Source organism: Apteryx rowi, unplaced genomic scaffold (assembly GCF_003343035.1).
Source record: "Apteryx rowi isolate R43461 unplaced genomic scaffold, aptRow1 scaffold_873, whole genome shotgun sequence".
In the NCBI taxonomy this organism is placed as follows: domain Eukaryota; kingdom Metazoa; phylum Chordata; class Aves; order Apterygiformes; family Apterygidae; genus Apteryx; species Apteryx rowi.
The window spans coordinates 92,562-119,468 of NW_020451175.1; the positions used below are offsets into that span (position 1 = coordinate 92,562).

General features: G+C 45.6%; 1 protein-coding gene across 1 annotated transcript in view; it reads left to right on the top strand.

Annotated features, from left to right (window-relative positions):
• Positions 1 to 4,737: 4,737 nt before the first annotated feature.
• CAPN9 (calpain 9) overlaps positions 4,738 to 26,907 on the top strand; it is a 30,298-nt gene continuing 8,128 nt past the window's right edge. The window contains exons 1-13 of the mRNA XM_026090700.1: positions 4,738 to 4,950; positions 11,960 to 12,029; positions 12,486 to 12,604; positions 13,251 to 13,384; positions 13,969 to 14,137; positions 15,788 to 15,871; positions 16,332 to 16,417; positions 18,255 to 18,332; positions 22,500 to 22,660; positions 23,377 to 23,534; positions 24,098 to 24,306; positions 25,078 to 25,114; positions 26,549 to 26,629. Of these exons, the coding sequence (XP_025946485.1) occupies positions 4,738 to 4,950; positions 11,960 to 12,029; positions 12,486 to 12,604; positions 13,251 to 13,384; positions 13,969 to 14,137; positions 15,788 to 15,871; positions 16,332 to 16,417; positions 18,255 to 18,332; positions 22,500 to 22,660; positions 23,377 to 23,534; positions 24,098 to 24,306; positions 25,078 to 25,114; positions 26,549 to 26,629 (1,599 nt within the window). The remainder of the gene's footprint in view (positions 4,951 to 11,959; positions 12,030 to 12,485; positions 12,605 to 13,250; positions 13,385 to 13,968; positions 14,138 to 15,787; positions 15,872 to 16,331; positions 16,418 to 18,254; positions 18,333 to 22,499; positions 22,661 to 23,376; positions 23,535 to 24,097; positions 24,307 to 25,077; positions 25,115 to 26,548; positions 26,630 to 26,907) is intronic.

Here is a 26,907-nt window from a genome sequence, read left to right on the forward strand (position 1 = left end):
GGCATGCTGCAGTTTGGCTCTTCCCCTACACTGCTCCTTGGTGTTTCGCAGTCCAAAAAAAAAGAATGAAAATAATCTTAAGAGCACCCTTATGTTTGTAAAATGACCCTTCCTCCAGATAAATGAATTAATGCAGCAGTGTATACATTACTCTGACAAGAGCCTGCAATAACAGCTCTGGAAACTGTTCCTGTTTGTGTTGGTAAAGCATTTAGTTGGTTGTCTAATAATGATATTTCAGTTGCCAGCACACACACTGTTGTAATTGCTTACTGAAGCATACAGGAAGGCATGTTTCATATTTCTTTTTGGGTGCACAGAAGAGCAGAATAGCCTGTCAGGCCATGCTGAGTGGAAAGGGGACACACACACACACGCACATGCACACACACCCCCATCAGGCTGGGCAGCGATCGCTCGCAGCACCCCAAATCAGGGTGATGACTCAGCAGCTGCCCCCACTCACCCCAGGTGCACCTAGCCAATGCCGGCATGCCATAGCTCAAGGCTCAGCCATGGGCAGTGACGGCAAAGCCGCAGGCAGTGTGAACATGGATTACTTCTAAGACTACATTTGAGATTGACACCTCTTTAGGGCAAGACCCTTTGCTATTATGCAACACAATGAAACCAGCCAGGCAGGCTGTGGCCTCCAGTCATTATCACTATGCAAAATGCTACATGATAATGAGCATTCACTGTAATTTTGACTTCCTCTTTTGGATGAAATTTTGATACCTTCCGGTTTCTTCAAGATGTTTTTCTTTGATCAGCTCAGGGCAGGATTTTCAAAGGGCACTTTTAAAACTTCTCCTCTTGATTTCCAGTACCTTTTTTCTCATTGTCCTCCACCATTTTTCACAAGGCCGTCCATGACATATAGTAGGTCAATCTAGTCCTCAGGCCTGGCTTTCAATCCCAGCACAACCCTTAAAGCCCTGCATGGCCTTTCTCACTTCCCCTCCTTCCAGCTCACTTCTGCCTCTAGAACTGAGAAAGAGAAGGATGCTCCAATCCCTTTGTAGAGAAACACCAGAGAAAGTTCAAAGTATTACCTTATTGTTGGAAGCCCAAAAGAGTCCTTAAAAAAAAAAAGGCACCCCAACCTGAGTTCAATTTCATCTGGTCCCAGTTGTTGTTAGAGCATTATAACACGTCCCTGGTTTGCAAAGACATGTGCAAGAGCATGTGCAAACTCTGCCAGGAACAGAGCAGAGGGCTGCAAGCCCCTGGGTGAGGTCCCATGGTCAGCACTGAGCCAAAGTAATGGAAACTATAAGAAACAGCATGGCTTCATGTGACTGTGACTACAGCATTTGGATTCAAATCAATGCAAAATTCAGAAGATGCCAACCAGTGTGAAATGAGACTAATCTTAGAGACAGGACAAACATGTCTTATACCACTTCATACAAATTCAGAGGAGGACTGAAGGACAGAGAGCTGCTGAGTTTCACAGATGGACATGACCCGAGCCCACGTAATAGCACCTATCCATAAATCTTTGCAAATATAGGAAGAGCTATAAAGGGACCAGGACGAAAACCATTGATGTCTCAAATCCCTGGAGAAAGGGCACAAAATGAAATCAGCTAGCTGAAACAATCAGTTAGAGAAGGACAATCACACTGAAGGGATTAGCTGGAAGGCAACAAGTACTGGAGAACTGGGGATCAGTCAGGTCAAAGGATAAACCCTCCATGACAGTGCATGAGTTTTAATGACAGCAGGGCTATGAAAGACTTAATCAGGTTGCTGTCATTTGAGTAACCAACTTTAAATCCTGAATGACCAGGGTCTGTCTGATGTTGATGGGGGAGGAATTACATAAGTGTGACTAAGAAGAGCACATGCCAGATGTTGGCAGGTGTGGCCTGAAAGTCAGAGCTGTAGCATGAATCTTAAGCAGGAGGCCAAGGAAAAGTGGGAATAATAATTTCCCAGATCAGGCCTTTTGGGCTCCCTTTATGTCACCTTGAATTACAACTGGTGAGAGAGAGAATAAGAATCTCCCTCAGATAAAAAGCAGCTAAACCCACAGAGAAACAAATCAGACCTTTTTTGCCTCTTCTACAAAAAGGAGAAGATCCAAAGAAGTCTGACCTGATGATGTTGATGATAGAAAAAGAATTGAAAGAAATGACTCCATTTGAGCACCACTTGTGTGTCACAAGAACATAGCAAGATGCATTAGGGAGAGAAAACACTCCAAAAACTCTGGAGAAAAGGAGCAAATACCACTTTAGGGGCAAAAGAGAAAGCAAAATCTCCAGACTCCATTCCCTGACTGCAGGTCAGTGGTTCCCAAGCAGTGCATGTCACACAGCACTTGTCCATGGGCTCCACAAGCTGCCTACACCCATGGTGTGAGCACTCCTCATCTTTAGCCAGTAAATTGCATCATTTGTTATGTATGGTCCTAACCTGGGAGAGCAAGGCCTGCAGGAGCCATAAGGCCCCCAAACCCCTGCTGATCGTGGGCAGAGATGGATGTTCCTCAGCAAAGAAAGCAGACCTGGGAAAAATGAATCAGCAGCAAGCATGTCTGAGGCTCTCTGCTCTCAGCAAAGGTCACTCACCTGAAACATCTCAGATAGAGCCACCACTTCTTCAGTGCAATACCCACATGGTGGCCCCTTCCCAAGCGGTCACAAGATAAGCATTGTAGCTAGGTGGAAGGGAAATGTCTGGGGGCAGCTGCTACTGAGCTGTTGTTCAYACTCTCTGTATGTTTTAGAGCCAGGGCTGAAGTTAACAGATAAAACTCAGGGTGTTTCAGGAACAGGCATTTAATGATGGTGTCTGGAGAAGAAAACAGTGTTCAGCTTTAAAGGATGTTGCCAGCCTGTGCATCACTCATGATCCTGCTCTGTAGCCTTGAAATCTTGTTTGGTCATGCAGCTTGTAGAGTGGTGTTTGCAGACCACAGGAGCCTAATGGTTTCCAGAGGTGGCCTGCTGGGAATTAATTGCATTTGAGTATTTGCAATACTCATAGACTGGAGTATTAGCAGTGTCTCATTGCAATTAAGCAGGAGGCCTTTGCTATATCTCTTGTCCTCCAAGCAGGTAGTGCTTACTCAGCCAGAAGCTACAGCATGACTTGCTCTACCCTTGTTGAACAAGGAGTAACCTCATATATTAATTATTGCATGGGCAGCCTTTAATCTAGGCATCTGCCAGTTTTGGTGCTATGCTTTGCACCTTTGTAGTGTTCTCATGCCACAGATTTTTGTATGTAATTAAACTCTGAAAAGTRGGAATCCCATCATCTGATATATGATCAGACTCTCTGGGCTGTTGCAGAAATGGAGGCTGCAGGTCCAGCATGCCGAACACCTCCTTCCCCAGTCAGCACATTAGTCTGGCATGTGGGAACATCCCTTGGACCACACAGGGCGGTAATGGATAAAGTATGTTCCTGATTTTGCCACTGACTGAATGTGGGACGTTGGGCACTGTCGCCTCCCTGGGCTTCTGTTTGCACTTTTCCCCTTTGCCTGCCTTAGCCCCTTAGCTGGGATCCATCTCACTTGACTATACACATTTAATCGGTGGGCATCTAGCTTAAGCTAGTCCATAAGCCTTCCTCTACAGGCAAATGAGAGACATGGGCATCTCCAGAGGGACTTCAGGATGAGGACATGATGGATCACTGTCTGGAAGTGCTGGTCTTCTGCACTGACTGTAGAAAAAACCTAGGTGAGTAGCTCAGACCAGATGACTCCCTTCTGGAGACCTAAAGTTGGGTCAGATGAGCCCCACATTTGGAGCACCAGGCCTGCTTCACACCACGCATTTGGACAGCATCCATATATCTGTGCAGTGGGAACCTTGGCTGGGCTGGGAGCCTGCAGGCTTTGACAATGGGCACAATTATGGGGAATAAACACGGGACTCTCCGCTCCGAAAAAGCACACTTTCCTCACAGTACTGCTGTGAAAAATAGCCAGACAGAGAGGAATTAATGCTGTTTCACTTAATTGCTCTCCATAAATCATCTCTTGGCAGCAGACTCGACCGGTCCATCAAAGGGCCGCTTAAAGCAAAGGAGCACTGAGCAGCGTTTGTGCTCAGGGCTGTGTTTTGTATTGCAGGAACTTTAATTTGTACCAAGACGGTGGCATCTCTCGCCTTTCCAGGCACGGAGGAATATCTGTGCTAGACTGGCTGTGAAACTTGTCCCCACCACTAGCTACCACCACCCTTACCCCCGCGGCCAGACCACCCTCGGTGCAACAACCCTGCCCTTTTACATCTCCCCGCTGACAGTTGCTTTCCAGCCCATCTTCAGCCCTGGTGTCACCCCATACATGTGATGCAACAGGGCCAGCCTCCAAGCTGGTCCCACTTCTCTGGGGCGTGGGAAAAAGGGCAAACATGCGGAGGCTGCCGCTTTTGCCCACGGTGTGGTGCGGCTCGGGTTTCACGGCGGTGGCTCCTGGCCAGGCGGTGCTCCTGCGTGCCCGCCAGCTGCGGGCACAGCATCTTTCCCCGGGGGAGGACAGGGTGCCACCCAGCCGCTCCCAGCCCTGGCGCGCAGGGCACACAGCACGGCGAGGTACCCGCCAAGCAGCYGGGGCACAGGGCCGGGCCGCTTCACTTCCCTGTTTGCTTTCAGGGTGGCTTTTTCCCTCCTGCGATCCAGAGTGGCCGGGGAGGGCTAGCGCTGCCACTCGGCAGGTGCGACGAAAGAGGGATCTTGCACACTGCTTTCTGTCCGCAGGCAAGCCAAGCCATGCCCTACCTGTACCAGGAGGCGAAGCCACGGCAGCCGGCGCTGCCGCGGGATGCGCGGGCCACGCACAGCTCAGGGCAGACCTATGAGGCACTGCGGCGGGAGTGCCGGCGCCGGGGGGTGCTCTTCGAGGACCCCGACTTCCCCGCCACCAACGCCTCGCTCTTCTTCAGCGAAAAGCCACCCGTCCCCTTTGTCTGGAAGAGGCCCGGGGTGAGTATGCTGCTTTTTAAAGTATCGGATATAAATTTTCTTCTCTTTTCCTGTTATATAGACACACTTCGTGTGCATACCTGTATATACACGTACCAACAACTTCTAATCAGCTCTTTCTCGGACATTATTGCCAGGCAAAAGCAAAGTTAAGATGGAAATAAGGAGACATGCAAGGAATTTAGGGTAAAATGCATTATGAGGATGTTATAAACATTTAAAAACCAAGTGCCATTAATGTGAGAAATTCGTAACTAAAGTTAAATATAAAAAAAAATTCAAAATATTTAAAGTATGAAACTCTCATACTTCCTCGCTTCCYGACATCATGAAATGCACTGAGAGATTATGAATACATACCAAGGTTACTGAGCCATTCAGCAGTAGCCAAGGGCTTGATGAGCATCTTTTAATGCATCTTGCATAATGATCATTAATAACACCACAATAGCCTGAAGTTTCACTAGTCATGTGCTCTTAGATCACAAAACCAACATCACTCTAGATTCCTTCCGCCCATTTAACTCTGTATCTAATAGCCACAAAAAATTTGCTGCTGCGTTTCATTTCCTTGTTAATGATTTAGACATTTATTCTCTTTTTCTTCATGGTCTGAAAGCTTCTCCTTTAATAGAAAACTTTCCTTTACCAATAGTGATAGCAAGAGAGGAAAAGAATAAAAATAGGCTTAAAAATGGCTTTAAAATTTGGCCTAGTCTGCAACACTAGGCCTTAGTGTTCGATCATTAATGCAGTGCCACTACAGAGCAGAGGTGAGGTTATTACTGCTGGACAGATTTCAGCTGAGAAAAGAGGAGACACCCCGACACCACACACACCAGCGGCAGCAAGCCCAGTCCTCTGGGTCTCTGCCCCGGCTTTCCATCTCTTTCCCTTCTCCCCTTCTCCTCTGCAGGGGCGAGCACTCTCCGCCTGCGCTGCCACCACTGCTTTTGCCTCCCGGGCTGGGGTACTTTCGGCAAAGCGAAGTGGCGCAGCCATTCTGCAGCACAGTGGCAAGTCCAAAGTACAAGTGCCTGCTCCGCTAGATCGGGAAGAATGGCTTTCCTTTAGCCAGACGTTAGGTGCCAGTTTGTCATTTTTTCCAGCTGGGGATCACAAGTATTAAACTTAGCTCCAAGACATGACCGGTGGCAGCTGAGAGCTCCTGCGTTGCTGTCTGCGGTACCTGGGCAGTGGTTTGTCTGTTGTTGCTTCCTCCTTTGGGATCTTTGTAAGCTGAACTGGGAATATTGCCAGGATGAATAAATTACCTGAAACAGTATGTGCCTTTAGGCTCCAATTTCCACCATGCAAAAAGGTGAACTTTTGTGAGCAGCACAACAAGAAACATAGCTCAGGGGAGGCTGGGAGGATGTATAAGGACAAGGTTTRAGCTACGCTCTCCTCTGGCTCCTCAGCATTTAAGCTAAATCAGCTTCATCTCTAATATCCATCAGGATCTGCAGTAAAATAGAGGCTCTGTAACACCATTTTGAATCGACAAGTTTTACTTTGCAAGTGGGATATAGGCCTGGAGCATGTGCCAGGTTGGGTACCACAGTTCAGCTGGCAAAACCATGGTAGCCTGCGAGTGTGATCACAAGCGCCCTCCCTTTGTGTATGTGTACGTGTGTTCAAACTGCTTTTCATGGTGACTGATTTTTGCCACCTCTCCTACCAGTATTTTACAGTAGCTTGGATGAAGAATAGCACAATTAATATGGGTAATTACAGGGCCAAATAATGTTTCTCCACAGATTAACACCCAATAAGAATTTAATCTTTTGTAATGAGGGTAGAGAGGGCTTTCTCGTTAGTTTAAAATGTGTATATCTGCATGTATACAGGTATGTATACAGCATGAACAAGACCCTCAGCTAACACTAATCTCTAGATCTCCCACTGCAATCAGTGAGCTACACTGATTGGCACCTGGTGAATATCTAGCCCTCTGCATAAATCTTAAGTGCTCTAAGATTCAGGAAGATATTTAGTAATTTTGTTTTGCTGTCCCTTTTTAATATAAATGAAACCTGTAAAACTGTATCTTAAAATAGAATCTTCTCTTCTCTTCATTTTCTTTCATTTTCTCTTTTCTTTTCTTTGTTTTGCTGTGCTTTGCTTTGCTTTGCTTCTGCTTCTGCTTCTGCTTCTGCTTAATTTATATCTAAATTAAACTGCTGGGATAGCCAGTATATCTGCCACTTATTTCTAAAAGTTACACTGCCTAAGAAAGTCAGAGACATGTCAGATGAAGAATGAAAAATGAAAACGAATGAAATGAAAAGAATCAAAAATGGAAAAGAAAGAAAAATAAACAAAAAGAAAGACAAATATAAGATTAATGCCAAATGAATTCATGGTGTAAAGAAGGAATTGCAATAGAATTTCTCCTGATCCGAACAGCCACTGACAATCAATATGATAGGATCTGCATGCTGGAGCCAGGTAGAGAAATCTAGTCACAAAAATAAGGCCGCTWAAACCATAAGGCCAATTAAATACGGCCACTTAAGCAGCCTCCCCCTCAGCCTTTCTTAGAACTCCATGTACCTCCTCTACAAACGTGTGTCAGAGACCCAGGAGATGTAATTTATTTTCCTTTGAGTCAAAAGAAACATAGCTTCAGGGTAGTGGTAGGAGAGTTATAGGTCACCTCTTTTCATCTCTCTAATATGAGAATTACACCTTCCTGCTTCTGGGCAATTTCCTTGCACAGGCAAATCCTTGAATTACTGTATTGTGCAGGCGAATGCAAGGTTTAGTTCTGGATTTTGTCTTTTAACATGCTGAAAACACTGATGCACAATATTATGCCATCCAGTCTGAAAATCTCTTTAATATTAGTTTTGTAACATACATTCAAAAACCATAGAGCTTGGTTTTCTTTTGTGTATCAGAGAACATTGAACAGGTCCATTCAAAATCCTTTAAATTCCTTTTTATTGAATTTTTTTATTATTGTTTGCTGTAGACATATGAGATTGAAAGTACTTTTCCATATGTCAACTGCAGAGCTGTGTAATAAGCTGTTTCCCAGATCTCTGGAGGAACAAGAGGGAGGGGGAATGAGCTGCATTGACCTGAAGCCATATCCCCAGAAGTCTCATCTTTCCCATGTTTCTGTATTCCCTCAGTGAGGAAAACAGAGCTGAGACTCTAATTTGTATGCAAAATCAGGCTCCAGATGCAGCATCTGAAGGCAAAACCATGAACAGTTTTGGCGTTCTTTGGTGCTTGAATCCTCCATCCCTGTGATCGAGAGCCTCCACTATGAACTGTTGCCGTCTGTCCACACTTGCAGCTCGCAGCTGGCTGCTGTCGGCAGCAAGAAGGGTGTTTTTAGCGTGCCACTGTGCAGGGAAGAAACCAAAGGCTCCCATTTGATACAACAAATGTTTAAAGCAGCAACATGACCTTCTTCTTCCACCCTGGAGGAGCCACCTCTCTCCTGCCTGTCCTTTCCCAGGGGCCAAGCTGTCTTTTGGGTTTCGGCTGATTTAATGGGCAGTCAGGAATATTGCTCTGACGTGTGCAAAAAGAGAAATGGGCTCAACTGCCCAAAAAGGCGTTTGGGTATCTAATGCTGAAAGCAGCAGGCGTTAGTGCTCCTGCCACACAGCGGACCGGGGGTGAGGGCTCTGCCAAAACAGTGAGCAGGGCTACAGCTGGTCCGGGCTCAGTGTGCCCCACCTGCAGGGCGAGCACAGCTAACTCGCAAACCCCGTGGGCACCAGGGCCTCAGCCTTGGCAGGGCACACACGGGCATGCTGGTGCACACACACGCACAGGCGGCCCAGGCAGCAGGTCAGGTTTGGAGAGCAGCCACACGCAGGGCTGGCGTAGCCAAAGCAGCTAATTATAGGGCACAGCCTGCTCCCGAGGAGCCGGCTGCAGGGGAGCAGTGAACCTGGCAGCCAGCTAGCAAACCCTTGCAGCGCTGGGTGAGTTACAGTCAAGCCCGTGTTAGTGGAAAGACTTTTCATCTCGTTCCTTGCTAGCACACAGAGCTGTTTGGTCCGATGGAGCTACATTTTTTAAAAGAGAACGTAACTTGCACGAGGGAGTGCTGGTCCCGTAGTGCCAGATTCGGAGGGCTAGCAGATGCTCAAACTGGGCTGCCCTTAGGGTGCGTAGAAAGCCTGGGGAATATTACTGAACTGGCTCAAAAAAATTTTACAGTTGATAGGCTTAGTCAGCTTTCCTTGGAGTTTCTTGGGAACTGCTATATACAGTGCTTGCCATGAGAATTATGTTCCCCGGGAGCTAAAATAAGGCATGTTATTAAAGCTCGGCTACTTTATCAGCTGCTGTTAGATTTATGTCTGAGAGCAGGGAGCTGTGTTTCTTATCGTTCATGTGCAGTTTACACATGACTGAGTGTATTTAACAAGCAGGCGGGCCTGGTAGTGAGGAGGTGCTGTTTGGTTTCTGTTGGCGTGGCGCTGTGGGGACATGGGGCACTGCGGTACCTCCTCCCCAGCACACCTGGGGCAATGCGGCTAGGGCACAACCTCACCACCACTTCCTTTCCAGCTCCTTTCCCCTTACACCCCCCCCCCACACACACACATGCACACACACCTACATATATATATGTATATAGGGGTGTGTGGGGGTGTGTGTATGTAGTGGGGGCAACAGGCAGTGAGCTCCTTAGGACTGCTGTCTGTAGGTGAGATTAATGACAGGAGATACCTAACTTGTCCCTTTTCTCGATGGGACGCACTCTGTAGTTGGGTTAATAGATAGACATTTGCCAGCTATGTCCTACCTGGGTAAACTCCTGTGCGAAGTGACATTGCATAGCTCATTTCCATTCTCATCACACCACTCYAGCAAGGATGCAATAGAAATTTAGACCTGCCATGCTCTGGGTTTTGTAGGAGAGCCCCTAAATAACAGTGTTGACAAGGATCTGCAGATTTTTCTCTAGAAGACCAGGTCATCTACACAATTTGGAGAGGATTCAGGACAGCCTGAGCTCCCCTTTGAGCAGCGTTGTGGGCACTGAGTGAGGGACATCCAAAGCAGAGAGCTTAAATTAACATGAGGCTCCTCTGTGAGTCAAGCAGGGAATGGCACTTCAGACACCTTCGGCAGTGGTTTGCAAATGTACTCCTCTCCCCTTCTGCTTGCCCAGTCCACAAGATGGTCTTTAACTACTCAGCCCTTCCAAAGACTTTCAGCCGTTTGGAGGAACACTGCCCCATTTGGCCCGAGCTACCTAACGGAGGAGTAACTTCCCTGGAACAAGCTCACTCACAAACAGGATCAAGTGTGGCAAGTTTGCTCGTGTAAACATGGAGTGACTGACTTGGCACGGTTTACTATGATGCTGGTCATCTCTTCTGGTGTATGACCACTTCATGGAAAGTGGATGGTTACTATAAAATGTACTGAACAGGTATGAGGAAAGCAAGAAACGGAGCTGACATTTCTTCTTCTGGCTCACTGGCAAATGCTTGTATTTTATCCCTCCTGCAGTCAGGCACAGCATGATTTTTGTATGCTGCTGCTGCTCTAAAGCAACTCTGGTCATCCAAAAAATATTTTTGTTTAAAGATTTTTAAACAGTCATGGGGACCTGTTGCAAATAGTGTGTAGTACAGATTTAGTAGCTTTGCTGAATCCTCAAGTACAACATCTCTAAATAGCCACTCTGCTTGTATAGTAGAGACGCTGTCCACCCTGCTACCAATATTAGCCCATTGCCATCCACAAAACCTTGGCAAAGCAATTTATGTCCTGACGTGCCAAAATTTCAGGCTGCTTCATTTGCTTTGGGGCCTGACCAGGCTTTGCTGGCCAGCATGAGATGAAGCACCTGAAGAGCATTGGTAGATCACAAGGGGACCAAAGTCCCCAGCAATTAAAGAACAGCAGTACTGGTTTATCTGGGACAGTGTCACAGCTTCAGCAGTGGCCAGTAGCAGATTCTTCATGAATCAGCACAGGAAACTAAGCAAGACTATCAATAACCTGCCCCAATGGCCTAACAAAGTAGAGTGATATTAAGCCAAAAATAACTCGATGTTTTCTAGGCAATTGCAGTGGTTAAAAGATGGAACAGGCTCTTCTGTTCTTTTTTCCCCTGTTTAATTTCTTTTTTTTGCAAATGCACCCCTAAGAAGCTTCTGCTGCTTACATAAAATAGCTTTGTGCAGTAGCATCTGCCATAGGGTATCAGGGCAAACTGATTAAATAAAGGCATACTCCTCTAGCAACATATTGGATGGCCTTCTCTTTTTTCTATTGAGTTCAATCTTTTCAATTCAATTTATAGTCCATAGGAAAGGGGAGAAGAGAGACACATTTAGTGGTTTACCAATGTAATTTTCCTATCCAGCTGTGGTACTTGTAATTGAATTAAAACAGTCAAATGAATGCTTGTAAAATAGTTTTAATGCCACCATGATCATATATCTCAGTCCCTCTGATCTCTGAGCGCGCAAGGGTGGGTAGTGTCAACTCCTACTAAAAACCAGCTTGACCCTGTAAAACAAACAAGGCTGGAGTCCACCTTTTTTGTTTGCTTGCTTGAGGAGGAAATAGCCTCATGGTTGTCAGCCACTGTATGTTCTACGTATTATACACAGGTAAATAAAAGGCTGAAGACTGTATTTAAAGGAARATTGCCAGTTTTAGCTTTTCCAGGCTGTGGAGAAAAACAAAAACCCATTAGCCAGGGCTGTATCCTAATTTCAAGATTCTGGACCAGGATGCACTAGGATATTGTAACAATTGCCTGGAGGTGAATAAAGGGTGTCAGCCTTTCATTAGCAGTGAGCTAATTTGGAAAAAAAAGAGGTTAACTGATTCTTTAATTGCTCTACTCTATAATTAATTAGCAAGGATTCTCCACCTCATTTTCATGGTGGCTACACTGCTGTAGGATAGCGTATTTCATGTGTCACACTGTGCTGCGCGTCTGGGCTCAGAATGGCTGTGATGCATTCCCTGGCATGTTTTAAATCATCTCTGTGTCCCTCTCCTGCTCTCCCAGGACATTGTTAAAGATCCCAAGTTTATTGTTGGAGGAGCCACAAGAACTGACATCTGCCAAGGGGATCTCGGTGAGTGACTCCCCGGACAGAGGCTTTGGTGCCTACCCCGGTGCAGGGCAGCAGGAATATTCTCACAGGTGAGGAGGGGATGTTGTTTCTTTTGGGCTGCTAGTAGCAGTGAAGCAAGAAGTACTGTTGAGCTTACCCTAACCACAGCTTCCCTGTGGGTGACACATCCCACCTGTGCCAGGGATCATACCAGGGCAGTGGGAGCCAAGGTCAATGAAGGATCCCCTCATGCACATACTGTGAGACCAAGGGAGCCCTATGTCCACCAGGGCCTCCAAACTGCAAACAGTCTGTCCTGGCCATGCAGGGCAGGGATACCACGCCTGGGGAGCACAGGCTCTCGGATTTCAGCAAGGGTGGCAGCTGACTGGGATAACATCTCTCCTGGCCCTTGAACCACCTTTTTTCCACTTGAAGGGAAAAAAATGAAGTTTCTTYCTTCTTCTCAATTCACAGGTGACTGCTGGCTGTTAGCAGCCATCGCTTCTCTCACACTGAATGAAAAAACATTAGCGAGGGTGGTGCCACCAGATCAAAATTTTGGGCCAGATTATGCTGGAATATTTCACTTCCAGGTAAGACGAATGTCTAAGACAGCACGAACACWCTTCTGGGCACTCGGTCATTACCTGTCATGGTCCGTTTTGTGGTGGGATTATTAGTTATTACAGAGGAGACACTGAAAAAGGCGGAATCACTAAACTTACTTTATTGTTTGCATTTTGAGGAGCAGCCTAGAGGACTACCTTAGCCTTCCACAGGCACACATGTAGCCACATCTACTTTGTAAAGAGAAATATGGCTTTAGAAATCATTTCACATTTTTTGGGCCCCCCCAACCCCATTTACAATGTAAGGCCTTAAAGATAAATCAGGAGTTGGACTGGGGTCTGTAATGTGCATGTGTGTCATAAAGATGGCTTGAATTATAAGGTGACCACTTGTCACCAACCATGTGAGTGACATTATCCAAATCAGGAACTACAATACAGCTGTACACTTGTAATCTGAGTCTTTTACTTAAACGTAAAAGACTTTTACAGATTGCACTTCCTTCAGAACAACCTCACACAGTGTAAGGGGAACTGATGACTGACATATGCCTTCTAAGCAAGCCTATGATTGTAATTAACTGATAATTAAAAGCACTCAGACATCAGTGTGCTAGCTTCAGGAAATGATATGTTGTCAACCAACTCATGCTCCATCCTTTCTATATAGTTTTGGCAACACAATGAGTGGCTGGACATCGTGATTGACGATCGATTACCCACCTTCAAAGGCCGCTTAGTTTTCCTACACTCAGCTGAACACAATGAATTTTGGAGTGCCTTGCTAGAGAAAGCCTATGCCAAGTAAGTCTGGTGTGCCACACTGTACATACATTATTCACAGTTCAAGTTAGCAGCTTCTATCCAGTGGGGTTTTTTGGGGGGGGKTTTGGCATTTGCATTTGCTGCCACTCTGATTTAAAGGTGCTATGTCTGTCTCCTGTGAGCTGGTCCAACTTCAGCGCATCACTAGGCACAACTAGTTGACTGCAATAGGAGTTGGATCAAAGCCTGAAACTTGGCCTTTGTGTCTCCACTGAGACCTCAAATGATGGTTCTGTCTAACTCTCGATTTTTAACTGATTTGGCAGGTAGCAAGCCAGCGATACAGTAAAGATATCCCATCTTTGCCAACCTGACAACTGGCATTAATGAAAGAAAACCCCCAGGCTTTAGGGATATGGAGGAATGAATGAATTAAAAATGGAATTAACACGGAAAGCAGAATGATCCCAATACTTCTGACATACATCCCGGGTATATTCTGGAGTACTTCTGTTGACTTCAGTGACATTGCTGTGATTTTACACCCACATGAGAAAGCACTCAAGCACAGTTATCTTCAAAAGGTTCAAAAGCAGGTCTCATGGTGAGCATGTGTTTTCCAGGCTGAACGGCAGCTACGAGGCCCTGAAAGGAGGCAGTACAATAGAAGCCATGGAAGATTTCACTGGGGGAGTAGGAGAAATGTATGAGGTTAAAAGGGCTCCTGATGATTTCTATGAAATCCTAGAGAAAGCTCTGAAAAGATGCTCAATGGTGGGCTGCTCTATCGATGTAAGTAAGAAATGGGGGCTGGTTTACTCTCAGTCTGGTTTGTGGTTTCTGTGTAAAAGAAAAAATAATTTTTTAAAGGCTGGTTAAATTAATGACAAGTAGATGGACATGCACTAAATTCTGCAAATAATAGGTGTGAACTGATAGATATATAATACTAACATAGTCCTTTGAACAGTTGTTCAAAAAAAAAGAAAATAATCACATTTCAGCATGTGATGGCCACATTATTTAAGACAATAATGATGTTAGTGTGAGCACCTGGGGAGAGTGAACTTTATTTACTGGCTTATTTGCTTACTCTGGGTCAACATCAAAGTTGGCCATAGCCTGGTGAGGATTTACTGGCTCCAGAGACAACAAAATTGATCTTCTTCTGGCCTGTAATTCTGTAACAACACCCATAGGGACTTGCGTGACTCAACACACTCTTCAGGACCAGAGTGCTCGTTTGGAAACAGGGACTGGGGCTCAGGATGCATCAGTTTTATCCCTCCAGAGACTGGTATCTCCCGTTTTCCCACAGAAGAGATTCCTGGTGGGTAGCAGCCGTGTAGGTGTCTTTACGCTGCTCTGCCAGTGTGTCCGACCCTGGGGTAAGAGGAGCCACTCATGTGCCCTAGACTTTCTGTGAAAGTTGTCAGCAGCTCTGAACACCAAAGAAGAAAGTCCCATTGCTGTTCCCAACATGGCTTCCTTGTTTGCTGTGCTCAGAGGAAAATGCTGTTTGGAAACAAAAATGTGCCAGATTTCTTCACCAGAATGAGCAACCAGAGAAAAAAGTTTCAGGTCAAAGGAAAAATCCCATTGAGCACAAAATGTTTCATATCCCTTTTGGGCACTTGTAGGAAAGGCAAAGGAAGTGTGTAGACTGGGAGAGAAAGAGGGAGGCTTTCATTTGCTCTGTCCAGTAGCTGAATCATTCCAACATTTGCCTCGTCTGAGGAAGACCTGTTGTCTCAAATCCGCTGTCTGCCCTACTGTGAGCAAAGCTTTTCAACAAGCTCTCTCTTTGCTCAAGACTCTATCTTCAGCTCTGGGGTTCAGTGTTTTCTGAACTGAGTTTCCCTCTCTCTCCTGACAGAGCATTCTGGCTTGCAAGCACTATTTAAATATTCATTGAGCTAGAGAGAGAGCGCGATAATCAGCTGGCTGATGGGACACTTCAGTTCAATCACTGCTCCCTCAAGTGTCTCTTTGCATGAAATGAGACCATGTCAACTCCTGACCTCAGTCTGAGAGCACCTTTTCCCATGTCCTACCTGACACAAACTGCATTTGAATGAAAGTTTAGAGTGATATCTTGGAAACGTGGATGATGTTGATGCAAAACCTCAGAGGCAGAGAAGGGATTTGAGCCTGGCTCCTCCACATTATAGGTCAAATTCACATAGATTTTGCATAAACTAAAGCCTTATTTCCTCCATGAGTAAAAGATGCTCCAAAAAAGTTCACCCAGCTCTAGGGAATTTCCTTTCATCAAAGGGCACCATTACACCATCAATGTCTGCAACAAGCAGAAAGACTGTTTCTCCATTCACAGTGCTGGTTAGCTACTGGCCTGCTGACTAGCACCTGGAAGGGACCAAGCAGTATGACTTGCAGTCTCCTCCTGAGGAGACATATTCACATTTTTCTTTCATATTTCAGATCAGCAGTGCTGTTGAGTCAGAAGCCAAAACCCCCTTTGGGCTTATAAAGGGCCATGCTTACTCCGTGACTGGCATCGACAAGGTACGTCCCCACTGTCCCGTGTCACCAGCGTGCAGCAAGGAGAGGCCTGGGCAAAGACAAGGGGGTGTCCCCTTGACTTCAGGGGATGGGAGGTGACATCCTGGGGAAGCACGTCTCAGCAGGCCAAAGTGTGGGCCTCAGCTCCCCAAAGGACTGTATGCGCAGCAGCTTCTCCAGCCTGTGGCCAGAGCTGGGAGCTGGAGCAAGTGTGATGGGGCATGTTTTCTGCTTCCCCTTGTGCAGAAGACACCAGCACAGCTTCTGCAGAGCGGTTCTCTGTCCTGGGGGTGGGGGGTGGGGGGTGTCATCCTGCTCCAAATTGCCTTCCATCCTTCTCTCTCACTTCTCCTCTGTATAGCAGCACACCTTTTGCCCAGCCATTACACAGCCTGTGCACACTGGAGAAGATTTTCTCCCTAGCTAGTGACACTCACTATTTCCTTATTTCCTCTTTCCCCAGGTGAGCTATCGGGGCCTGAAAGTGCAGCTCATAAGAATAAGGAATCCCTGGGGCCAGGTGGAGTGGAGCGGCCCTTGGAGCGACAAGTGCGTGCTTTCTACCATACATGCTTGCCTGGCAGTGAGCTCATATTGCAAAGGCTAAAACCAAGCTGCTGGCCTGCATCTAGTTTTCTGCAGCCCCAGCTATCTTCCAGAAAATTAAATGAAGAGTTTGCACATGCTTAACAGTGTTACTGCCATCCTAACATGTCACCCTCAATATTTTCAAAGCAGCTCAAGTAGAGACACTGTCAGGGTGGTTAACCCCCTCAAATGTAGAATTAGCAAAAATCAAGCATTAATATAAATGGGAAAAATATTTTTAAGACATTCCTCACTGGGAAAATATACATTTGGAGAGTTTTTTGGCTTATCTTTTGCAAGTCTTTCACCATAGTACCTGTAACACAACATCCATACATCGTCCTACTGCAGGTAAGCTGGAAACTGATGCTGTATTAGCCCTTCTGAGTAGCTTATGAGCCTCTAGTTGCATTTACTCTGCTCTGGGTTTCTAGATATATCCCTTAGTCCTTGCAGGTTGTAGATGACCATTACATGAGCCCRTATCGCTACATGGCACCCTCCAAAGTTGTTGAAAGATGCAAAAACAAAATAGGATTGGTCTGAAAACCAATCTGTTTTTACCACCACAGCTAAATGAAATGCAAACAATACAAAAAAAAATATCTTGTATCTGGTTAAAAGCAATACCACATTTTCCCCTCAAATATATGCTTTTCCCATATATTTGCATATATATATGGCCTTTTTTTTGTTTCACTTGCTTCTTCTGAGTTTTTCTTGATTTACACAGATGTAGAAGAGAGCAGCTGTAACCTTACTGGCTCTTTAAAACTGCTGAGACATCTGGTCATCCATAGCACTCCTTTGAATGTCCCTTTCCTTAGCATGATTCAGAAATAAATATTACTGCATCAGCTCTGATACTTTGTTATGTTAAAAAAGAAAAATGAGGATAATTGGCGCATATAATTAGTGATGATCTCCAAAAATGGAGAGGTTAAGATCAGACAGGCATCCGGCAATTTGGGCTGTTTATCCAAAGTACTGTATCTGCAAAGCAGTGCTCTGATTCTGTATGTGGGAGGCTCAAGGCGCCAGTACAAAGCTCTGTCAAGGCAGAGCAGCTTCAGGTAAATACAGGAATCTGTATTAACATTTTGTGATGGTTGCTGAAATTAAAAATCTCACACAAGGTGCCAGGTACTCCATGTTTTTTCATATCAGATTGGAAAAGCAATAGTGGCCTTTCCTATTTTTCCAAAAAACCATCACAGAGTTTTTGTTTGTTGTCAGCCCAGCTACAGCTGGAGCTGTAGGGATGAATGAAAAGGAGGGAAAGACTTTACTGGGAGCCCACGTTATCCAGCAGATCTCTCTGTACAGGGCGAGGAGCCTGTTTGGTCCCCATTGACTTCATCCTCTTCTTGAAGAGACCCCTGGCCCTAAATTAATGACAAACCTCAAAGCAGAGATGGTGCTACAGATGAAAAACAGATTTAAGGCAGAGCAAGACTTACCAAAACCTTGAGGTTTACCAATAGCAGTGTATCAGCTATTACATGTGACAGCAGTCACAGCTCTGAGTGCAGGGAACATCATAGACAGGGTGGTCCTGGAACAGTTTCTGGACCGGTGGCCCAATCCTGCTTCCAGCTGCATCCATAGGATTTCTGCCACCGTGTGAAGTAACAGCAAGGTCCAGAGAGCCTCTTAAAGTCATCTGTGTCTATGTCTGCTGCTCAAACCAAACACATCCGAAAGATGGACAGGCTGCTGATGTGGCCAACCAGCAGTTCTGAGTCAAGGAAAATTAATGCCATATACCCTAGTAAAGCTCGGTTTTGTTTTTCTGCAGTTCTCTGGAGTGGCGCTCAGTCAGCCCATCTGAGCAGAAACGCTTATCGCAGACAGCGCTGGATGACGGAGAGTTCTGGTAAGCCACAGCATTTTAAAGTGTGTGACTCTAGTCAGAAATTGAGCCATAAGTGGCCAAAAGGGGAGATCAGGATGAAATCTCTGAGTGAGGAAATGCTCAGTTTCATCCAAAGAGAGGGCAGATAGAAATCCCTTGGTTTTCCACGCGTCTCATCTGTGTACATGCTTATTTAACAACAGAAAGTGTTTAAAAAGTCAGCTTAGGTAATGGCATTGCCATAATTCAAATACTGTGCATCTCCCATAAATGTAACACCCTTTAAATCCTTATCATGAACACAGGCAGGCTCCAGAGCTCAGGAAGGAGTACTGTACTGTATTACATTGCCTATGAAATGCCTTCATCTCTGCTCTAAAGTGGGCTGAAAGGGTTGATATTAGTCAGATGCTGGTAGGGAAGGGAGTGCTTAGAAGCAACACTGCTTCTTACAGAAAGTAAGAGAAAATCGGGCTACATGTGAAATGATTTAAGAAAAGATCAAATGAAATGAAAAAAACAACGTGGTGGAAATTGCTCTAGAAGTGTAAAGTGTTCTTCATGCCAAATTCGTTATCTCAGACAGCAGATGGGTGACTTGCACATAATCCCCCTTTATATTAACCATGCTGTGCAATACCGACAGTGTGTCTGGTCACATTTTCTAGGGCCAGATGCTCGTTTCTTTTACAGAGGTAAATTTAGAGAGGTGTTCGTGGGGCTGTTCCAGAGCTATCATGCAAGTTAAAGCAAAGTTCACCTTTAGTCCTGATATACTTTCCTAAAAAGTGATCTGAGATAGATGATGCAGCACGTTAGGTCACACAAAAAAATTATCCCAAACTTTCACAGTTCCAGAAGGAAGTAGGTCTAGTGACAGATCTATCACTATAATTATTTCTACAYAGGATATTTTGGATTATTTTGCTATTGATATCCTTAAAGCATGACCATATATTGGAGATACAGGTGTGCAAGTAGGCATCACATGAACAATGAAATTCATTCAGAGAGTCATCTGTCCAACAGAACTAGGTCAATAGCTAAATAAGTCTTTAAAACATCAATAAAAATGAATGAGGTTGAGCAYGCTCAGGCAAATATTGGCTTTCATACAGCATCTGTCAGTTCTCAAACATTCAGAGCACAAACAAAAGCCTTTGGTACTGAAATTTTCCCCGAAGGGGTTAAGTGGACAAGAATGATACGCAGAAGATGATATGAAATGCTTTCGAAACCAGTCTGGCAAGTTTGATACCAGTGAAACCCTCCACCCAGTCCATCAGACTTATTTTTCCTAATGCCTTTTGACCTGTGTGTATTTCTCTAAGGAGTGTTTTCCCCTTTACCCTTTCTAAGCCACACCTTGATGGTTTCTCCATCAGGTTTTGCATGAACGATGAATGCTGTGTATCCCTAAAGACATTAAAATGGTCAGTTGAGGAAAGAGCAACCCAGTCACTTCTCTCCTGCTTTCAGTTAGCTCCTACTGTGGTGCTTGTTGATGCTGTTTAGTTGAGAGGATGGAGAATGGGCTATATTTCTTCTTCTGCAGCGGGGACCTTCAGCTGGTCTGTTCACCACTCTTGGTGGTGACTCGGCTTGCCTCCCTGGAAAACTGGGGTCATCTTTGTGAGGTGTTTTGAAACCTGCTGCTAAAAATAGTGAGTAGCAGACAAGTAATTAGCTCCTCCAATTCAGAACATGTTCTCCATGGCAAACATTAGCTTTTGGCTTTGCAGAAACATCAGGTATGAGAGGGCTTTTCTCCATGTTGGCCATAACTAGTTCCTACTGAAGTAGACCTGAAAGCAAGTTTTACAGTCAGGGATCTCAACAAGTGTTCTCTTTGCAAGTCATTTTTTAAGGTATCTGGAAGCTGAAAGGGAGCCCAGGAAACCTACCATGCACTATCTCATGTGCAGTTAACAACCTTGCAAGTGCTATATAGGTTTATGACTCCAGCTTTTTCCTTCTGCTGCGTGTATGCTAAGTAATGATGGTTTCTCCTACACAGGTTCATTTCTTTAGATAAAAAAGAAGAAAAGGACGAAGAAATACTCCTGTTTATTCTCATGTATTGTGTTTGGCTTCATCCTAGGTAGAAAAGGAAGGCTAGGAGGAAGGGTAGTTTAGAGAGGAAGCTTAATCAAAAGCTATGGGACATTTAAGTGTCATATCATCAGAATGGCTTCAGTTGATGAGAAAAGGCAGCACAGCTATGGAGGAGCACAAGGGACAAGGCAGCCAAGGTGTGAAACACGATCTGATAAGAACTTTTGTTCCTTTCTTTCTTTGGATTTTTGAGGACTGAACAAAATCTTCATGGTAACATGCTCAGGTCCTGCCTCTGACCTCATTAACTACATGAAAGATATTTGAGTTGTATATTAGCAGTAATTAAGGTCAGTCTTGTCAAGGGCAGACAAGACCGTGCTTCCTCCACATGGGAAGGAGGCATTCTGCTGTTGACTAAGAAATAAATTTCTCACTCATTCTAGTCCCTTCCCTTCTAAAAGCAGAGTCTCAGAGTCTCCTCTCGCCTATACCAGTGCAAATCCAGAGCAGCCCTAGGGAAGTCAGAACAGGTGTTTTACATCTCCATCAGCAGTAAGTAGGAGCCAAATCTGATCCATGAAGTGCAATTGCTTCATCTGCTTGGCAGCATGTTGACAAAGAGCCCAAAATTGCCTCGTGTGGCTGGGAAATCAAGCCAGTTAGAGACAGATTTTTTTAGGCTATCCCTGCTCTAGTGCACTGAGCATCAAAGTGAGAATTAGCAGTGCCTGTGTCATGCAGAGCTTGCTATATGGGAATAGCTAACATGAAAGAGGACTGATGCAAGGAAAGCAAATTCTGCTGTTTCTTCCAATGCTAAAAACAAGTTGTAAAATGGCCCTTAGAACATGTAAATTAAAGCCACAGCAGACATCTAGTCCATATACAGCAGAAAATGGAACTTGCTGTGCATGGTGAGCTACACTGAGGGACAGCTGGCTCCTGTCTGCCACTGCCCCACATATACACAGTGTCCCGCTACTCCAATCTGTTGGTATGCATCAGCCACTGGGGCACAGAGGCAGTTACAGAAGCTCATGTTAGGGAGGAGATCAGTATCTCTACATTATTTCTAGAGTCAGGGGACAGTGCAAGAGGCTCTCCTAAACAGCAATTCAGAGCAGAAGACACATCTGGAAGCTAAATTGCCCTCTAAAAGGCCTAATATCTTGCATGGTTTATAGAGGGAGCCTGGACATTTGTCTTCCCTTTGTCTGAGTGAATATGGCCTTCCTGTCCTTGCAATGCCCACTAGGCAAGCTGTTTTCCCTTAGAAAGCTCCCCTGCTCTGTTCCCTTTGCCCCAGGGCGGCACACCACGGCCCAGCTGGGTGCCTGCCTCCAGCAGTCCCTTCCTGAATGCCAGGCTCCTCAGCCAGGGGGCCTGTTGGTGTCTCTTTGCCCTTTTACTTGCCAGCTAAGATTGCAAGGCTTACCTGCTTCTCAGCACACCGATCAACTTGCAGGCTAGGTTCAACTGGCCGAGCACAGTAACTCAAGAACAGCTGCTTTTGGGCATTTGCTTCCTCCTTGCCATGGTCGTGTACATGTATCCACCTTGGGTATGAAATACATGTACTGCAATCTATATGACACAGTAGCACACAGAAGTGTCTATCTTACCTTTCAAGGGCGGGCTGGAGCCTCTACTCGAGTGTGGGCATACCTGCTGTCCCTCTTTTGATGCGTGTTTTTGCTAGGACAAGGTCCCAACTACCCATAAGGGAGGGTAGGGTAAGCAGCTTCAGCCTAGGCCCCTTAGCAAAGGCCCAAATTTGACTACCTACAGTGCGGACAGACCAGTTGTATCAGGGCCCAGCTAATCCATCACCATGTGTCCCTTTAAGTGGCCAGCACAGTTGATTTATAGGCAGTTGTGAGCCCTGCACAGATGCCTGCCATTTTCTGGTCTGCTCTCAGGCAATATAGATGCAACCATTAAGGCTGGGATCTGTGAGCCTGGAGGATGATGTTGGTGAAGCATCTCTTCCCACAGTAGGTTTTACTCCAGCTGTTCAGATCCACGCATGCTGGTGATCTGACCCTGGGATCCTGGAGATTAAGTAACTTCYGCTGGGGATCCTTTGCTGAAGTGAAGTAGTGCCAGTCCCTTCCCTTGTCTTTCACTCAGGATGAAATTTGAAGACTTCAAAGTGCATTTTGATAAAGTTGAGATCTGCAACCTCACTCCGGATGCCCTGGAAGACAGCACTCCCCACAAGTGGGAGGTGACTATCCACCAGGGGAGCTGGGTCCGGGGATCCACTGCTGGAGGATGCAGAAATTTTCTAGGTAAATAGATATTGCTTTGAAAATGAAAAGCAGGCACAGAAGTCCTTACCCACCTGCAGCCTCCTCTCCCATTACCCCTTAGCTAGAAGCACGGGCAAAGGACCGGGCAGCTGAATCTTACCCAGCAGGAATCAGCCAAAGGGACAAATGTTCATACAGTCCTACATGAGACGTTAGGGCCAAAGAACTGCTTTCTTTGCCCTTGAGTTCACTGAATCCAATTTGTCTCTCACTTACATTTGCATGAGCAGGAATAACTCCAAATAAGTCACTTAAACTACAGCAGTCAGTGTAAAATGAGACAAAAATCAAGCTCAGCCAGCATGCTTATGTGGTTCTGAAGTAGCAGCATGGATCTGAACTGTGTTACTCCAAACTGGCACTGGCACTATGGGATCACTATAGCCGTACACTTTTAAAAAACCCCATCTGACAACCTTATTTAAACCGCGGGAACTTACTAAAATATCAAGCCAAAAATCTTTTCTATACCTAGCTCCATGAAGGACTTTGGGATTTGGCTTATTTTCTGCAGTGCTGAGTGGAAAAAAGTGTGACAGCTAATGGAAAAAAATAAATTTGAACAAAACCTCAGCTTCAGCTCTATTGTTCTTTTTGTCTTCCTTTTTTTCTAGTAATAGTAGTAGTAGTGGTATTGTTGTWATTATTCTGAGGCAAGAAATTATCTATCTATCTGATGTTCTTTACATTGGCAGAGACTTTCTGGACAAATCCACAAATCAAGCTGCATTTGACAGAGAAAGACGATGGGCAAGATGACTGCACATTCATAGCAGCTCTCATGCAAAAGGATCGCCGTAAACTCAAAAAGTTCGGAGCTGAAATGCTAACCATCGGCTACTCTATTTATGAGGTATTGCCTTGCTTTCACGGTGCAGTAGCCGCACTATCTCCCTCTGGATTCATATCCCAGCCAGTCATAATGTACTTTTAGGGCCCTTGCTCTTAAAATAATCTTCTCCGTTGTATCCAGCCCCAGGGAGAAGTGTGGTTTGGTCAGGATGGACTCTTGTCAGAGGAGGATTTGTCCCTACGGGGGCATATTTTCTCAGGACTAACTCCCCGAGCCCCTTACTCTGTCCTCCCCTGTCTGGCTCTTCGAAAGGGAATTGCTTTTTATGAGCCCCTCTAGGCCCCTCACAGACAGGGTGTCCGTCCCCACATGCAGCGGGGATGACAAACCTCTGGAGGCCCTTTCTCCGTCCCAAGCAGCCCTGTGAGGGCAGAGGACCACCATGTCCTTGCCCGGCAGTGAGAGCTAGGTGGCCGCCAGTGCGTGGGCGAGGGACAAGGGTCCTAGGGACGGGCTTGTGCCGCACAGAGCTTGGCTTGGTGGCAGGGAAGGGGCAGGGAAGGCAGCCACGGGCCTCTGCCATCACTGTGGCCCACCACGATGCTCCCTTCGATTCCCCCCAGAGCCCCAGCGGAGACGGACACCTGAACAAAGACTTCTTCAGGTACCACTCCTCCAAGGCGAGGAGCAAAACCTACATTAATTTGAGGGAGGTATCTGACCGCTTCAAACTGCCACCTGGCGATTATGTTCTTGTTCCTACCACCTTCGAGCCGCACCAGGAAGCCAACTTCTGCCTGAGGATTTTCTCGGAGAAGAAGGCCATCACTGAGTAAGTTAGCTCTGAGCCCCAGGCCTCCAGTGCTCGCTCAGAGCCCTGGTGTGGGAAGCTCCTGGTGTGTGTTTTGTCTCCCCGGGATTTTTATTTGCTTGTTCACTCTTAAGGAGAAACGTGTGAAAAATGCTTTTGGCCTGCAGTGTGCTGTCCTACATTAGGCTGAGCTGGGTCAAGGCTTGCCTGCCCTGGTCCCTTCAAAGTGGTTGGAAAAAATCTGTCTGCAGATGCAATTTGCCCATTTTTGCTGAATCCAATCTTTTTTTTTTTTTTTTTTTTTTTTTGATGGATTGGAGTTTAGGAGGAGGGGGAATAAGGCTTGCCATGAATCCGCTGGGAGCTTAACAAGGAAGAACTGCTAGCTGCCTGATATTGTTCAGTGAGCTGCAAATGCAGCAGTGTTCCCTTTTGTTTCCTCTCAAAATTTTGTCCAAATGATGATTTAATATAAAGAATAGGCTATTGAGAAAAAATTGAGTACATAATGAATAAAGAATGAGATGTAATCTTTAGCATACAGTATACACAGGAGTTGTGCCCTCCCTGAGTCCTGCTGAAAGTCTGTTTTARGAGCTTCTACCAGAATTTAAATGATGCAAAAATCTGCCTGTCTGCATAAGGGTGAATTTTACCTAAACTTAACTTGTTCAGAAAAAAATGCAATATTATCTTTTACCTCTGGAAAATGTAATGTATAAGCCCGCCCTTTTCCACCCTGAGCAGATATTGAACATCTTCAAATACTGAATAAGGTTTTGTTTTCTCCAGGGATCTAGATGAAAATGTTGCCATTGATCTCCCTGAGGTAAGTCTACAGAGTTAAAATAGCAAGAGGATGGCTCAGCAGAAGCCAGCATGCACACTGCTTTTACTGTGTTTGGCTAAAATGCATTCATTCCAGAGGAATGTTACACAATTGCCAGCTTTGTGTATGTGACAGAAACATTCAGTTCTGTGGAATATGGTAAAAGAACCGTAACAATCAAATCGTAATGATAAGATGCTTCTGCCTCTGCTTCAATGCAGTTAGAACCAGMCAGCAGCAAAAGCTGGTAACAGCCACAGGTCAGCTGAAGGTACATCTGTTAGCACTAGTGAGGCATATGGCCGTTAGTATCTTTTAAAATTCTGGTTACCATGAAAAAATAAGAAGCAGAGAATTTCCACAGACCTACATTTATTTAGCAGACAAATTTACCCATACCCACAGACTGCTTGGGAGGGAAAGCTTGGTGCATGCATGTACCTAGCAAAATGATTCAATTATTTTTCCTTCTGAATGGTCTAATCTGCCTGCTGAGCACTAACTACAGCTGACTCTGAGTCAGCTTCTGTTTAACTGTGTCCCTGCAAATAATCCATTGGTTGTGGTGTGATTTCCCATGGAAATAAGCTAAGCCAAGACCTCATGTGTTCCTCTTTATTAAAACTCTCCTCCAAGGACCAGCTAGCAAATATACTTCTCCACTTCTATGACCTCAGGGCCATGTTCAATAACAAAGTACATCTATTCATCTACCCCAGTGTCGCTAAGGGACTGCATCCAAATACGAGCAGTAGGAATTGGGGAACATACATACACCAAAAAATAAATGTAAGTGGCCAAGCAGTGTTGCATGGCCACCTAGCTAAAGCAATAGCCCTGTACTATTGCATCTCTCTCCTCATCAGTGTAGTCTGATGCTTTGTCTTTACATCTCTGAGAGCGCTGAGGATCTCATCTGGCAGCTGCCGATGGCCCATGCACTCTCTCCCCCAGCCCCAGCTGACCGAAGGGGCTTCCAGCCATAGGATGGCTCTGGGCTAATGTGCAGACATGCTGCCGCCGCTGGTTGCTGGCCACCAAGAGGGGCGAGAGGTACCTGACGTTGCAGCTGGAAAGAGCTCAGGAGAGCTGGGATTTTCCTCCAGTGGCTGGAAGGACCTGGGAAGCAGCATGGTGCAGGGGGCATGAGAGTAGAAGAGGCATTTTTCAGGCTGTGTGTGTTCCAGTTTCGAGATAGCTAAAGCAATGGCATACTGCATAATCGTTCAGGCAAAGGAGTGAGGGTGAGATTCCCCTAAGGCAGCTTAGATGGTTGGGAGGCTTCAGATCTGCACTCAAAGTACGGCAAAGTTCAGGAGTGTGTACTCTTATTTTGAGAGGTACTGTGCTCCCTCAATGCAAGGAGAGACTGTGTGTAGGAGAAATGTTATGTTTTGTGATTTTGGTAATATCTTCCTGTGGTTGATCTTATAGCCTCCAAATCCAACGCCAAGCCCACAAGAAACAGAAGAAGAGAAGCAGTTCCGGGCATTGTTTGAACAGATTTCAGGAAAGGTGAGTGCAAAACCCAGAATATCCTCAGGACTCGTGGGTCGTAGAAACATGTGAAAGTAGGGACAGATTTGTGCTCCCTCCCAGGGCCAGGCAAAGTGAAAATGCCATGTTTCTTTGGGCAGTACACTTAGTTGCAGTGTATTGTTTAGGCACCAGATGTCACCATGCCATATGTCTAGATGGAGAAGGATGCAGTCCCTGGTTAGCAAAAAGGAGGACCCAAGCCTGAAGTCAAGCTCTGAGGGAGCCTACCTGGCTCAGTGTGCACCCACAGTCTG